Raw genomic sequence first — 15,154 nt, forward strand, 5'->3', positions numbered from 1 at the left:
TCTATGTGTACTAACCTCCTCTTTCTGTACTCAAAAGTGCATGACACTGGGAGTAATCTGGATTATTACTTCTGAAATCCAGCCAAATTTTGGCTTCATTCTTTAAAATGTGCTTTTTAAATGAAGAAATATTGTGAAGACCTATCCATGTTTGCAGGTTTGTGTCTCCACCTTCAGGACATTAATGAGCACTACCACTGCTGAATACATTTACCTCAAACAACAACTTTGTATTTGCATGAGCCCTTTGAATATAGTAAAACATCTTAAGGTACTTTGTGGTGGTATAATCACGCCCCAAATACTTCCCAAGAGATTAAATATATTTACAAGGTATGGCAGATTGTTTAAAGGGAGAAAGAAACTGATGAAACATAGGTTTCTACTGCAAGTATGCTTGACTTCATTCAGATTAGTTTATTTGGTTATTTTCTTCAACCTCTCATTTAGGACAGGAATAAATGCACCTGCTGAGCATGTGACTGGAAGTTCTGCTTTTGAGGTGGAAAAACAAAGAATGGAGGAATATAAGGTAAAGGATACGATGTGCTAAAGTACATGACAGTGTAAAATAAAACTGTTAAAATTGAATATTATACATCCATTAGAGTTTTTGTGTAAGGGAGATTACAACCTTTTGTGTCTACCTTCAGCATCACATCCCTGTTTTTGTATACACGTCCTCTTGAAATAAATGCTAGCATTGAGTTTTCTTTCTTTACTACCGATTCGACTTGCAGATTAACCTTTTGGGAATCTTGTACCAGCACTCCCAAGTCCCTTTGCATCTCCGATTTCTGGATTCTCTTCCCATTTAGAAAATAGTCTACGCCTTTATTCTTACTACCAAAATGCATGACTCCACACTTTGTGACACTATATTCCATCTGCCACTTCTCTGCCCACTCTCCCAACCTGTCCATGTCCTTCTGCAGAGTCCGTGCTTTCTCTACACTACCTGCCCTTCCACCTATTTTCGTATCATCCGCAAACTTGGCTACAAAGCCTCCAATCCCCTTGTACAAATCATTAAGATACAACATGAAGAGTAGCGGCCCCAGCATCGACCCCAGCGGAACTCCACTAGTCACTGGCTGCCAACCAGAAAAAGCACCCGTTATTGCCACTCTTTGTCTTCTACCATCCAGCCAACCTGCTATCTATGTTATTATCTGCCCTTTGATACCGTGGGCTCTAATCTTCCTTAGCAGCCTCATGTGTGGCACCTTATCAAAGGCTTTCTGAAAATCTAAGTAAACAACATCTACTGACTCTCCTTTGTCTGTCCTGCTATTTACTTCTTCAAGGAATTCCAACAAATTTGTCAAGCAAGACCTCCCCTTCACAAAGCCATGCTGACTTCGGCCTATTTTATTGTGCACTTCTAAACATTCCGTAACCTTATCCTTTATAATGGACTTTAAAATCTTACTAACCACTGAAGTCAGACTAACCGGCCTATAGTTCCCACTATTCTGCTTTGCTCCCTTCTTGTGCAGCGGGGTAATATTCATAATTTTCCAATCATCTGGGACCTCTCCTGTCTCTCGTGATTTTTGAACTATCACTGTCAATGCCTCCGCAATCTCTAAAGCCACTTCTTTCAGCACCCGAGGATGCAGTCCATCTGGTCCAGGTGACCTATCCATCTTCAGCCCTTTCAGCTTCCCAAGCACTTTATCCCTAGTAATAGCCTATCCACTAACTTCCACCCCCTGACTCTCTTGAATTTCAGGCACATTGTTGGTGTCTTCCACTGTGAAGACTGATGCAAAAAGGTTTTTCAACTCCTCTGCCATTTATTTATTCCCCGTTATCACTTCTCCTGCATCATTCTCCAGTGGCCCAACTTTCACTCTTGCCTCTTTCTTACTCTTTATATAACTGAAGAAACTCTTGATATCCTCTTATATATTATTGGCTAGCTTACCTTCGTATTTCATCTTTTCTCCCTGTATTGTCTTTTTTTTAGTTACCTTATGTTGTTCTTTAAAAGCTTCCCAATCCTCTGGCTTCCTGCTAATCTTTGCTAAGTTATATGCCTTCTCTTTTAGTTTTATACTGTCCTTGACTTCCCTTGTCTCCCATGGTCATTTCTTTCTCCCACTAGAATCTTTCTTCCTATTTGGAATAAAAAGATTCTGCATCTTCCGGATTATTCCCAGAAATTCCTTCCATTGCTGTTCCACCGTCACCCCTGCTAGGGTCCCTTTCCAGTCAACTTTGGCCAGTTCCTCCTCCCTTATGCCTCTGTTGTTCCCTTTGCCCAGCTACAATACCGACACATCCGATTTCACCTTCTCCCTCTCAAATTGCAGATTAAAACTTATCATGTTGTGGTCGCTACCTCCTAATGGTTCCTTTACCTTGAGTTCCCTTATCAAATCCAGTTTATCATATGGATTCATTACATCTGTTTCGATTAAATTTCTTAGGGAAGTTGCTCTTAATGAATTTTAATCAAACCTGTTATGTTGGTGATAAAAAAAAGTTAATGGTCATGGGTGGATGCTAATCATATGGACAGGTTTCTCCTGATGCTGTTGAACATTTTGAACATTGTTGGAGCTGCATTGTTCAGATAAGTCAATACAATTGCAGTATACTCCTGACATGAATCTCACAGTGGGAGGTAGAGTTTGGGAAACCAGAAGGTGAGTTGCTTGCTCCAGAGCAAGTCTACCCACTAACCTTGTTTTATCATCACCACGGTTATGTGGCTGTTCCACTTAAATTGCTAATTCTTCTCCCTATTTTCTCTACTTTTACCTCCTCTTAAATATTCATAAATGTATTCACTCTTAATTTCTTTACATATAATTAATTTAAGCCAGATAGATAGTTGAGGACTGATGTCCTTAACAGAATTTTTGACATTTGGCTAACAATTCTGTACACTATTGATCTGCACACTGAACCTGCACAAGGAACAGCATAGAGTTTGCTGTGCTCTGACCTGTCCAAATTGATAGTTTTCATTCCACAAAGGCCACTGCACAGGTCCTTCCAATTTTAAATCAGCATTTTTGGTATTATGTCAACACTGGTCTTTCTGCAAAAGATTTACTGTTGGTAACAGGTTCTTGACCTATGTTTCCTGAGGTGTTGGTATCTTGGTTTTTTGTATCAAAATTCAGTTATAGATATGCTCAAATTGCTGAACTGTAGTCTTTTTTTACTGAATAATATAACTCTCTGCCAGTTTCTGAAGAGTACCTCATAGTCCTGTGTCTACAATCTATGCTAACATTGAATTGTGTTCATACAAAAAATGCCAACCATAGGCTTAAATGTATGTAATGTATATTTTTCCTAGGTTGAATCAAAAGTGGGCATTATTCAGGAGCAACAATGGCACATGAAACACCCAGGCCTTTTGCAACAGGAACCAAATGTGAAAAAGGCATTGCATGATTTGGACGAGCAATGCCATCAAAAACCAAAACAAATGGAATCTATGGTAACACATTACAGTCTGGAGAGGAAAGTAGTTGGTGAGTCGCCTGACCTTGCTGGAGGGGAGCCTAATACAAGTGTTCAAAGTTTGAATGAAATCCTTACAAAAGTTGCTCTGGAAACGACCGAAGAGCAAAATAGGGAACTTGCTGATTCTGTACATCATCTGCGACAGCAATATGAAGAACAGTTGCAGGAAGAAATTGCCAAGGTATGCTGGTGTAAGGTATAAGGCGAAGCATAACAAGGATATCAGAGCACATAACTGTTAACTATCATTTTCAATTAATTCAAATGCATGACAATGCAGTGATAGTTCTCTCTCAAATACCAATTTGCTAATACTGCACTGTTTAAGACTTTTGTCAATAATATTATAGTGTTAATGGCTGTAAAAATAATATAGGCTTTGAAATGATTAAAATGTTGGCATCAATGTACTTTAGTTTAGTTAACATATCAATAAGTGTTTGTCCTTATTTAATTTCTTTATAGGTAATTGTACAGATGTCTGTACAGTTTGCTCAGCAGACTGAGATGGCTCGGGTGAGTAGGGATGAGCAAGATAAATCTGATACATGTAAAGTAAGTGAAGAATGGGAGAAAGAAACGGAACCTATTCCAAAACAAGATCTCCAGTTTGATACATCGAGAAAAAAAATGGAAGAATTGTTTTCAGAAGAAAAAGAGGTGTTCCAGAGAGAACTAACACAGAAGAATGCTGAAGCTCTTTCCGTTGAAAGGCAAATGCAAAATGTCAAAATTATATATAAATTAGGGACACATGATGTGATTTCAGAAGCTGATTTGCAGAAGGAATTTTTAAATGCTAAACAAGAACTGTTTAGAGATTTTTGTGCTACAGGTAATTCCAACCTGAAAGAAATGAGCTTGCAATGTAAAATGGAAATAAATGAATTCGAGAACCAAGAACTTGCACAGGTGAGATCCAGGTTTATAGAAATAATGCATTATTATAGAAATAAAGATTATCACCGATTGCTCTTAGACACTTACATTTGTGTAATAGCACAAACCTGATTAAGTCTTGGACCTTAACACATACTTTAAACCCTAACTTCAGAAACTGTTATTACATGAGCTGAATCAGTGTCAGAATCCTTTCCATATTTAGTGGGAATGACTTGTTATACAGATTAATCGATGCTGTGCCTTTACACTTCAGATACAAGCATGGACGATGCTGCAATGAACCTACATTTGTTTTATTGGACTTTCTTCATGTGCAAACATACAGGTTGGGAGCAGGTTCCTCATGTCTGGTCGATGATAGTTAATAGGATCATGACTGATCCGTTGATTTTTTTTAAACCACAATTCTGCATTTCCACCTAGATGTGGTTAACATCCATCCCCTGTTTAAATGTCTTTCTATATCTTTCTTACAAATATTCAAGGACTCTTTTGCCACCATCTTTTGAGGAAGAATGTTCCAAAGACTGTCAGGCCTCTCAGAGAAAGAAATATTGCTCAATCTCTGTCTTAAATAGGTGATCTCTTATATTTAAACAATGAACTCTAGTTTTACATTCTCCCACAACAGGAAACGTTCTCTCTACGTCACACCTCCTCTAGTTTTGATCGTGTTCTCTCTTCATTTCCAGCACATACAAGCCCAGTATGGCCTATTAAAATTTGAATTACTTCCAATGCATGAACATTATTTGAAGATACTTTATTATACAATATTTAGGTAACTAAAGATTAAAATGTTATTTTAAAAAAGTACAAATGCAGCAGAATGGCTGAATTTCACAATGGAATGTTTGAATGAAATCATATACTGAATAATGCAGCAAAAGTTGCAGCTTAACCTTTTCCCAACTTTTCTGTGTTAGGAGAGACTAGAAGACTTGAGACAGGAGCTTGTTCGACAAGATCAGGAGCATCAGCAATCATTAGAAGCTTTACGACAATTGCATGCACAACAATTGGAGAGGCTGCAAGATGAGCAGGAACAATTGTTGGCTGAAATTGAAACATTAAAAGAGCAGCTTCAAGAGGTAACATGACATGTACCTGATTCATGCACATGAAAATGGGTACTCGTACCTCAATAAGATGTGCAGTGATGAACTTTAAAATGGAATGCTGGAAATCTTAATGACTTGGTTTAATTAAACGGATTGAAATGAAAGTACAGATAGGTAAATTATAAAATTGAAGGCTTTTTTTCCCCCAGAGGTCCCATTGTCTTTATATTGGGGTAGAAAGGGGTGATGAAACACGGTGATTTCCAGCGCCTGCAATTTTTTTTTGATAACAATGAGTCAGTACACAAAAGGAATAATTTGGTTGAGTAGGCCCAAAACACAATCCTGCACTCAACGTTAGGAAGACCGAGGATTGTCGATGTCAGGAAGGGAAATAGACAATAGGTGCAGGAGGAGGCCATTCGGCCCTTCGAGCCAGCACCGCCATTCAATGTGATCATGGCTGATCATTCTCAATCAGTAAGAGTCCATGAACTTGTCTTCATCGGACAGAAGACAGTGGAGAGACTCAACAGCTTCCAACTAACATTGGGGAAAAAAGGTACAGGCGCCCAAGTATCACCACCTCCAGGCTCAAGAATAGCTTCTTCTCATCAACCATCAGGCTTTTGACACACAGAGCACAATCCCAACCACAACCCTACCTCTACACTGAACTACTATGGACTTTTTTCAAGTTGCTTTAGGTACTTTGGATTGCCCTACTATGGTCTGGTTACCTAGTATGATTAATGTTATTGCATTATTTATTGTATATTTATTTGTTTGTATTGTTGCGCTAATGTGCCTCTAAAGCTGTAGCAAGTAAGAATTTAATTGTTCTCTTCCTGGTGCATATGATAATTAAACACTCGACATGACTTGATTCTTGCACTGTTGCATCCAGTACCTCCCATGCATCTTGCCATAACCCTTCCCTCCCCTCACGTGTCTCATCAATGTGCTGCCCTTTGGCAATATCATCTCAAAAGACATAATTTTTTTCTCCCTGTACATTTACTGCCATTTCTCTTTGTTTCTCCTGTTATCAATTCTAATCAGATGATTCCATCCAACATTTTCACCTCACTGCATCTTCAGAGCAAATTCTCTGTAGAAAATGAAATGGCCTTCTCGCAGGAGATTCTCACAGAATCCAACTACAATTACACAATACCTACAATTATTTGAGTCAAGTTTCTTCCTCCCTAGTTCTCCAGTTTTATATCCTTTTGTTTTGTTTTGAAATATCCAATTTACATATCAGAGCTTCCAAATCTGAGATTTTCACTTCTTTATAAATATCGAAACCACGGTTACTATTCTGAAATACCACCCCTGCTGTACCTTTTACCTTTCATAAAAACAAGTTGTCTGTCATATTTTCGCCTTTCATGCCAAGAGATTGCATGTATTTTATGTTCCACTGTCAAGCACCTTTTCTTTTTTTTCTCCGGGGTGTTACCATTTACAAGAACTTTGTTCTTATGTTTCACCAACTTTATTTAACTTCCCACAACACCTTTGCACAGAAGCAAAGTAAATAAGGCAGCAGGACAATCAAAAATTGCTAATGATATAAATGTGAAATAAAATAATAGTGTTCTGGAAACACTCAGCGAGCTGTACAACATCTGTGGAAAGAAAAACAAAGTTAATGTTTCAGGGTGTAAGTCCTACCTCCTTTGAATCAGTATAATGCTCTGATGAAGGGCCTTTGTCCTTTCAAAGTTAACTTTGCTTTTCTTTTTCCACATGGGTGTTTCCAACATTTTTGGTTATTTTAAGTAAAATAGCTATCCATTTGAGTTTCTATCGGCAGTTGAAACAGAAACACCAGTTTAAATATTTTTCGGAAACTGGTTAATTTCATATGCATATGGTGCCTGTGTTCCCTTTCTAACTTGATATTTCGTTTTGAATCAATAAAATATTAATAATTCTGCAATAGAAATAAAATGTCACTCTTATATATGTAATCTTATTTTCCAAATTAGCATTTAAAAAGCAAGTACATTGGGTATAAAAGGAAATTAATAATTTTTTTAAAACTACAGAGTATTCCTGGTGATAACGTGAACGTGGTATTGGAAAATGAAAGAATGCTTGCAGAACTGGAAAAACTTAAATGTCTTCCCGCATCTGGAGAGGAAACACCCCCTCGGGGATATCGAGACTGCAGCACACAGACAGAGATGGTAAATTAAGCTTATATTTTTTTGTTGCTGATGTTTTTCACTTTTCAATTGATTACTGTCTTTTGTAGTTAAATTGAAATGCAACTTCTGGAATTGCCACATTTACCGGATCCAGACCGGATTGTTTGCAGTATTAAGGCAGAGCCTTGTGTTGTCATAGCAACATACAAGAGGGATCTATGTGTTGTTTGTTGTGCCAGACTCAATGTAATACGCAGAACTTGAATTTGCAAGCCAAATAGAAAAGTAGTGTGTAAGCATACTATTTTCTAGTGTTGGATCTGATAGTTATGATGTTGAAGTTAATTAGACTTAAGATGTAAGTTTAATGACATTATAAATTTGGGCCAAAAGACTTGTAAATAGAATGACTGGATTTTTGTCACTCGTTAACTTTCTATCAATACGCAACCTTGCACAGAGTGAGAGAGAAGACCAGCATATATCCCAAAAGCATTCTGATCAATCTAAGAACATACCATCGTTTGAAGAAAAGTCTGAAGAAGCAAATCAAAGTGTCCTCATAAATCAAAGGTCAGCATGACGCAGCAGATTGCTTTCCATATTTGAACATGTGATGTTGGGAATGAATTAATAGAACACTATTATTTTCTTAAGTTGGCTTTTAAAATGAAATGTGTGCAATTATTTAAAAAAAATGTTTAACTGATTTTTCAGTGTAAGCTTATAGAAAGTATAGATAGACATTCATCATTCAATGATTTCACTGATTATCCCCATTTCTCAGCATACTATCTAAATAGTATGTGTTGTGAATTCAGAAATTATGTAACACAGCGCATCCAAGATTCTCGGAAAATAACTGCAGATGCTGGTACAAATCAAAGGTATCACAAAATGCTGGAGTAACTCAACAGGTCAGGCAGCATCTCGGAGAGAGGGAATGGGTGACGTTTCGGGTCGAGACCCTTCTTCAGACTGATGTCAGGGGGGCGGGACAAAGAAAGGATATAGGTGGAGACAGGAAGACAGTGGGAGAACTGGGAAGGGGGAGGGGAAGAGAGGGTCAGAGGAACTATCTAAAGTTGGAGAAGTCAATGTTCATACTGTTGGGCTGTAAGCTGCCCAAGCGAAATATGAGGTGCTGTTCCTCCATTTTCTGGTGGGCCTCACTATGGCACTGGAGGACTGAGCGAAGGTGTTGAGCGAAACGATCGCTGAGCCTGCATTTGGGCCGATGTAGAGAAGTTGACATCTGGAGCAGCGGATACAATAGATGAGGTTGGAGGAGGCGGAGGAGAGTGTTAGTAGATGGGGATTGGCTGGTTCTACGGTCGAGGAAGAAACGGAGGGCTTCAACACCATCCTTTTGGGGGATGGAGGTGTAGAGTGACTGGACATCCATGGTAAAGATGAGGGAGGGACGGCCTGGAAACTGGAAGTTATCGAGGAGACGGAGAGCATGTGAGGTGTCTTGGACATAGGTGGGGATGGATTTGACCAGGGGGGATAGGATGGAGTCGAGGTAGGTGGAAATAGGTTTGGTGGGACATGAACAGGCAGATACAATAGGTCTGCCAGGACTCATCAATACCATCACTGACCTCACCAATTCTGGAGCTCTGCCCTCTAATGCCTCCATCCTTATCGTTCCCCAGCCCCGCAAGGCACGATTTTACCTTCTACCTAAAATCCATAAACAGAACTGTCCTGGCAGACCCATTGTTTCTGCTTGTTCATGTCCCACCGTACTTACTACTGGCCCCATCTTCCCATCTCCTCCCCTTTCTGCGTTCCACAGAGACTGTTCCCTCCGTAACTCCCTGGTCCACTCGTCCCTTCCTACCCAAACCACCCCCTCCCCAGGCACCTTCCCCTGCAATCGAAGGAGATGCAACACCTGTCCCTTTACCGCCCCCCTCAACTCCATTCAAGGACCCAAACAGTCTTTCCAGGTGAGACAGAGGTTCACCTGCACCTCCTCCAACCTCATCTAATGTATCCGCTGCTCCAGATGTCAACTTCTCTACATCGGCGAGACCAAACACAGGCTCGGCGATCGTTTCGCTCAACACTTTTGCTCAGTCCGCCTTAACCAACCTGATCTCCCGGTGACTGAGCACTTCAACTCCCCCTCCCACTGCCAGTCTGACCTTTCTGTCATGGGCCTCCTCCAGTGCCATAGTGAGTCCCACTGGAAATTGGAGGAACAGCACCTCGTATTTCGCTTGTGCAGCTTACAGCCCAACAGTATGAACATTGACTTAGACAATAGACAATAGACAATAGACAATAGGTGCAGGAGGAGGCCATTCGGCCCTTCGAGCCAGCATCGCCATTCAATGTGATCATGGCTGATCATTCTCAATCAGTACCCCGTTCCTGCTTTCTCCCCATACCCCCTGACTCCGCTATCCTTAAGAGCTCTATCTAGCTCTCTCTTGAATATTCTGAGAATTGGCCTCCACTGCCCTCTGAGGCAGAGAATTCCACAGATTCACAACTCTCTGACTGAAAAAGTTTTTCCTCATCTCTGTTCTAAATGGCCTACCCCTTATTCTTAAACTGTGGCCCCTGGTTCTGGACTCCCCCAACATTGGGAACATGTTTCCTGCCTCTAATGTGTCCAACCCCTTAATAATCTTATACGTTTCGATAAGATCCCCTCCCATCCTTCTAAATTCCAGTGTATACAAACCTTGTCGCTCCAGTCTTTCAACATATGACAGTCCCGCCATTAGACAATAGACAATAGACAACTTTAGATAGTTCCTCTGTCCCTCTCTTCCCCTCCCCCTTCCCAGTTCTCCCACTGTCTTCCTGTCTCCACCTATATCCTTTCTTTGTCCCGCCCCCCTCACATCAGTCTGAAGAAGGGTCTTGACCTGAAACGTCACCCATTCCCTCTCTCCTAGATGCTGCCTGACCTGCTGAGTTACTCCAGTATTTTGTGATATCATCCACGATTCTGCTACCTGTAACCAATTTGCAGGAAACCCTGTTCCCCGATTAGCCCTATCCTAGTTGACTTTCACTGGGCTCCGGTCCAGTAACACAGAAGTCATTTTTTCAAATCACTTCTTGGCCCTGCTCCATCTGTTGTGAAACCCTCGCACCAATGGCTTTGTTCATTCCCCAGTTCTTTCGCCACACCATTGACAGATCATTCCTCTGCCTTAAAATGCTGGAAGTGCTCAGACGGAAAAAGGAACAGTTAACATATCAGGTCAAAGACCATTTATCATAAATAGGCAAATAGTAAAGGGGTGGTGGGGGGGGGGGGGGGGGGGCGGAGAGATTGATAGGACAACGCTGGAGTTGCTGAGGTTTACTCATAGTGTTTTTTGGAATTGTCCGGTTGATGGATTAATGAAAGCAATTAGAGAGAGAAAATAAATTAAAAGACCTGTTAAAGCTGTAAGTGCAGGTCAAATGGATAATGATGGATATGAGAATGCTGTGAAAGTGGAGAAAGAAAAACTGTTAATGATACAGATTGATCACCTTACAGCAGGACCGATCATTTACAAAGTAAACAAAAAATAAGTTGCAATTATTGAATTCACCATTGAAGCTGATCTGCTGCAACATACAGTGCCCTCCATAATGTTTGGGACAAAGACCCAGCATTTATTTATTTGCCTCTGTACTCCACATTTTGAGATTTGTAATAGAAAAAAATCACATGTGGTTAAAGTGCACATTGTCAGATTTTATTAAAGGGTATTTTTATACATTTTGGTTTCACCATGTAGAAATTACAGCTGTGTTTATACATAGTTCCCCCATTTCAGGGCACCATAATGTTTGGAACACGTGGCTTCACAGGTGTTTGTAATTGCTCAGGTGTGTTTAATTGCCTCCTTAATGCAGGTATAAGAGAGCTCTCAGCACCTAATCTTTCCTCCAGTCTTTCCATCACCTTTGGAAACTTTTATTGCTGTTTATCAACATGAGGACTTAAGTTGTGCCAATGAAAGTCAAAGAAGCCATTATGAAACTGAGAAACAAGAATAAAACTGTTAGAGACATCAGCCAAACCTTAGGCTTAACAAAATCAACTGTTTGGAACATCATTAAGAAGAAAGAGAGCACTGGTGAGCTTACTAATTGCAAAGGGACTGGCAGGCCAAGGAAGACCTCCACAGCTGATGACAGAAGAATTCTCTCTGTAATAAAAAAAAATCCCCAAACACCTGTCCGACAGATCAGAAACACTCTTCAGGGGTCGGGTGTCGATTTGTCAATGACCACTGTCCGCAGAAGACTTCATAAACAAAAATACAGAGGCTACGCTGCAAGATGCAAACCACTGGTTAGCCGCAAAAATAGGATGGACAGTTACTTGTTTACAGTTTGCCAAAAGTACTTAAAAGAGCAACCATCGTTCTGGAAAAAGGTCATGTGGACAGATGAGACGAAGATTAACATATCCGAGTGATGGCAAGAGCAAAGTATGGAGGAGAGAAGGAACTGCCCAAGATCCAAAGCATATTACCTCATCTCTGAAACAAGGTGGTGGGGATGTTATGGGTTGGGCATGTGTGGCTGCTGAAGGTACTGGCTCACTTATCTTCATTGATGATGCAACTGCTGATGGCAGTAGCATAATGAATTCTGAAGTGTCTGGACACGTCCTATCAGCTCAAGTTCAAACAAATGCCTCAAAACTCATTGGCCGGTGTTTCTTTCTACAGCAAGACAATTATCCCAAACATACTGCTGAAGCAACAAAGGAGTTTTTCAAAGCTAAAAAATTGTCAATTCTGGAGTGGCCAAGTCAATCACCCGATCTGAACCCAATTGAGCATGTGTTTTATATGCTGAAGAGAAAACTGAAGGGGACAACCCCAAAACAAGCATAAGCCAAAGATGGCTGCAATACAGGCCTGGCAGAGCATCACCAGAGAAGATACCCAGCAAACGGTGATGTCCATGAATCGCAGACTTCAAGCCGTCATTGCATGCAAAGAATATGTACCAAAATACAAAACATGACTTTCATTTACATGACATTGCTGTGTCCCAAACATTATGGTGCCCTGAAATGGGGGGACTATGTATAAACACTGCTGTAATTTCTACATGGTGAAACCAAAATGTATAAAAATGGCCTTTGTTAAAATCTGACAATGTACACTTTAACCACATGTGATTTTTTTCTATTACAAATCTCAAATTGTGGAGTACAGAGACAAATAAATAAATGATGGGTCTTTGTCGCAAACATTATGGAGGGAACTATATCTAGACAGAAGACGGCGTGCTGTTCCTGAAATGTTAACTGTTTCTCTTTCCATAGATACTGCCTGGCCTGTTGAGTATTTGAACATTTTCAGGTTTTATTTCAGATAGCTTTCATTTTTTTAAATGCTCAGTTATGTAATTTGGTTTATTCTTAATTATTGATCTTGCATCTGAAAATACTCCTATGTTAATATCTTGTTTATGTTTGCAAATAGGTTACAAAAGGCCAATGACAGACTCTTGAAAGTTTTGTTGGAAGTTGTTAAGACAACAGCTGCTGCAGAAGAAACTATAAATCGGCATGTTTCAGCCTTTGTAGAAAGTTCAGTGAAAGGACAGCCTCCTTCAAGAAGTTCTTTGTGGGAACAAGATGCACAAGAATCCATTGAGCAAATGAAGCCTTTCACACTTCAAGGTCAACAAAAGGGTATGATGAATTTAACACGGCTAATTTACTAATTTAATCAGTAGTGTGTAATTTGTTCAATGTTTTCATGCATCAAATATGATGTTTAACTGAAATGAGTAGTAAAGATGTTTCTTTTAAATCGTCTCATTGCGTAGTTGGCTTGTCTCACAGGTATTGACCCAGGTTATGAATATTTGGGATGTGTTTCATGCATGTGAGGATGTACAGTGCATTCAGAAAGTATTCAGACCCCTTCATTTTTTCCACATTTTGTTTATTTACAGCCTTATTTTAAAATGGATTAAATTCATTTTTTTATCATTAATCTACACACAATACCCCAGGTGTTTAAAATTTTTTGCAAAGTAATTAAAAAGAAGTAACTGAAATATCGCATTTACATAAGTATTCAGACCCTTTGCTATGACACTCAAAATTGAGCTCGGGTTCATCCTGTTTCCATTGATTATCCTTGAGATGTTTCTACAACTTGATTGGAGTCCACCAGTGGTAAATTAAATTGATTGGACATGATTTGGAAAGGCACCCACCTGTGTATATAAGGTCCCACAGTTGACAGTGCATGCCAGAGCAAAAACCAAGCCATGAAGACGAAGGAATTGTACATAGACCTCCGAGACAGGATTGTGTCAAGACACAGATCTGGGGAAGGGTATAAAACAATTTCTGCAGCATTGCAGGTCCCGAAGAGCACAGTGGCCTCTGTCATTCTTAAATGGAAGAACTTTGGAACCACCAGGACTCTTCAAAGAGTTGGTCGCTTGGCCAAACTGAGCAATCGGGGGAGAAGGGCCTTGGTCAGGGAGGTGACCAAGAACCCGATGGTTACTCTGACAGAGCGCCAGAGTTCCTCTGTGAAGATGGGAGAACCTTCCAGAAGGACAATTATATCTGCAGCACTCCACCAATCAGGCCTTTATGGTAGAGTGGCCAGACAGAAGCCACTCCACAGTAAAAGGCACATGACAGCCCGCTTGAAGTTTGCCAAAAGGCACCTAAAGGACTCTCAGACCCTGAGAAACAAGATTCTCTGGTCTGATGAAACCAAGATTGAACTCTTTGGCCTGAATGCCAAGCATCACGTCTGGAGGAAACCGGGCACCGCTCATCACCTGGCCAATACCATACCTGTAGTGAAGCATGGTGGTGGCAGCATCATGCTGTGGGGATGTTTTTCAGTGGCAGGAAGTACGAGACTAGTCGGGATCGAGGGAAAGATGAACGGAGCAAAGTACAGAAAGATCCTTGATGAAAACCTGCTCCAAAGATTTCTGGACCTCAGACTGGAGCGGAGGTTCACCTTCCAACAGGACAACGACCCTAAGCACACAGCCATGACAACGCAGGAGTGGCTTTGTGACAAGTCTGTGAATGTCCTTGAGTGGCCCAGACAGAGCCTGGACTTGAACCCGATCGAACGTCTCTGGAGGGACCTGAAAATAGCTGTGCATCGATGCTCCCCGTCCAACCTGATAGAGCTTGAGAGGATCTGCAGAGAAGAATGGGAGAAATTACCCAAATACAGGTGTGCCAAGCTTGTAGCGTCATACCCAAGAAGACTTGAGGCTGTAATCGCTGCCAAAGGTGCCTCAACAAAGTACTGAGTGAAGGGTCTGAACACTTATGTAAATGTGAAATTTCAGTTATTCCTTTTTAATTACTTTGCAAAAATTTCTAAACACCTGTTTGCGCTTTTTTATTATGGGGTATTGTGTGTAGATTGATGATTAAAAAAAAAAGAATTTAATCCATTTTAAAATAAGGCTGTAACATAACAGAATGTGGAAAATGTGAAGGGGTCTGAATACTTTCTGAATGCACTGTATCACCATTGAGCTCAATCATCTCACTCTACAAACTGATATTAA

At 40.4% G+C, this 15,154-nt stretch overlaps 1 protein-coding gene across 8 annotated transcripts in view; it reads left to right on the forward strand.

The window, feature by feature from the left end:
- Nucleotides 1-15,154, forward strand: part of akap9 (A kinase (PRKA) anchor protein 9) — a 179,119-nt gene that overhangs the window by 56,675 nt on the left and 107,290 nt on the right. For all 8 annotated transcript variants that reach the window (XM_078417507.1, XM_078417471.1, XM_078417498.1 and 5 more), the window contains 7 exons: nucleotides 451-532; nucleotides 3,317-3,667; nucleotides 3,952-4,398; nucleotides 5,316-5,480; nucleotides 7,508-7,648; nucleotides 8,070-8,182; nucleotides 13,072-13,283. In XM_078417507.1, coding sequence (XP_078273633.1) covers nucleotides 451-532; nucleotides 3,317-3,667; nucleotides 3,952-4,398; nucleotides 5,316-5,480; nucleotides 7,508-7,648; nucleotides 8,070-8,182; nucleotides 13,072-13,283 — 1,511 coding nt within the window. The remainder of the gene's footprint in view (nucleotides 1-450; nucleotides 533-3,316; nucleotides 3,668-3,951; nucleotides 4,399-5,315; nucleotides 5,481-7,507; nucleotides 7,649-8,069; nucleotides 8,183-13,071; nucleotides 13,284-15,154) is intronic.

Source organism: Rhinoraja longicauda, chromosome 2 (assembly GCF_053455715.1).
Source record: "Rhinoraja longicauda isolate Sanriku21f chromosome 2, sRhiLon1.1, whole genome shotgun sequence".
NCBI lineage: Eukaryota > Metazoa > Chordata > Chondrichthyes > Rajiformes > Arhynchobatidae > Rhinoraja > Rhinoraja longicauda.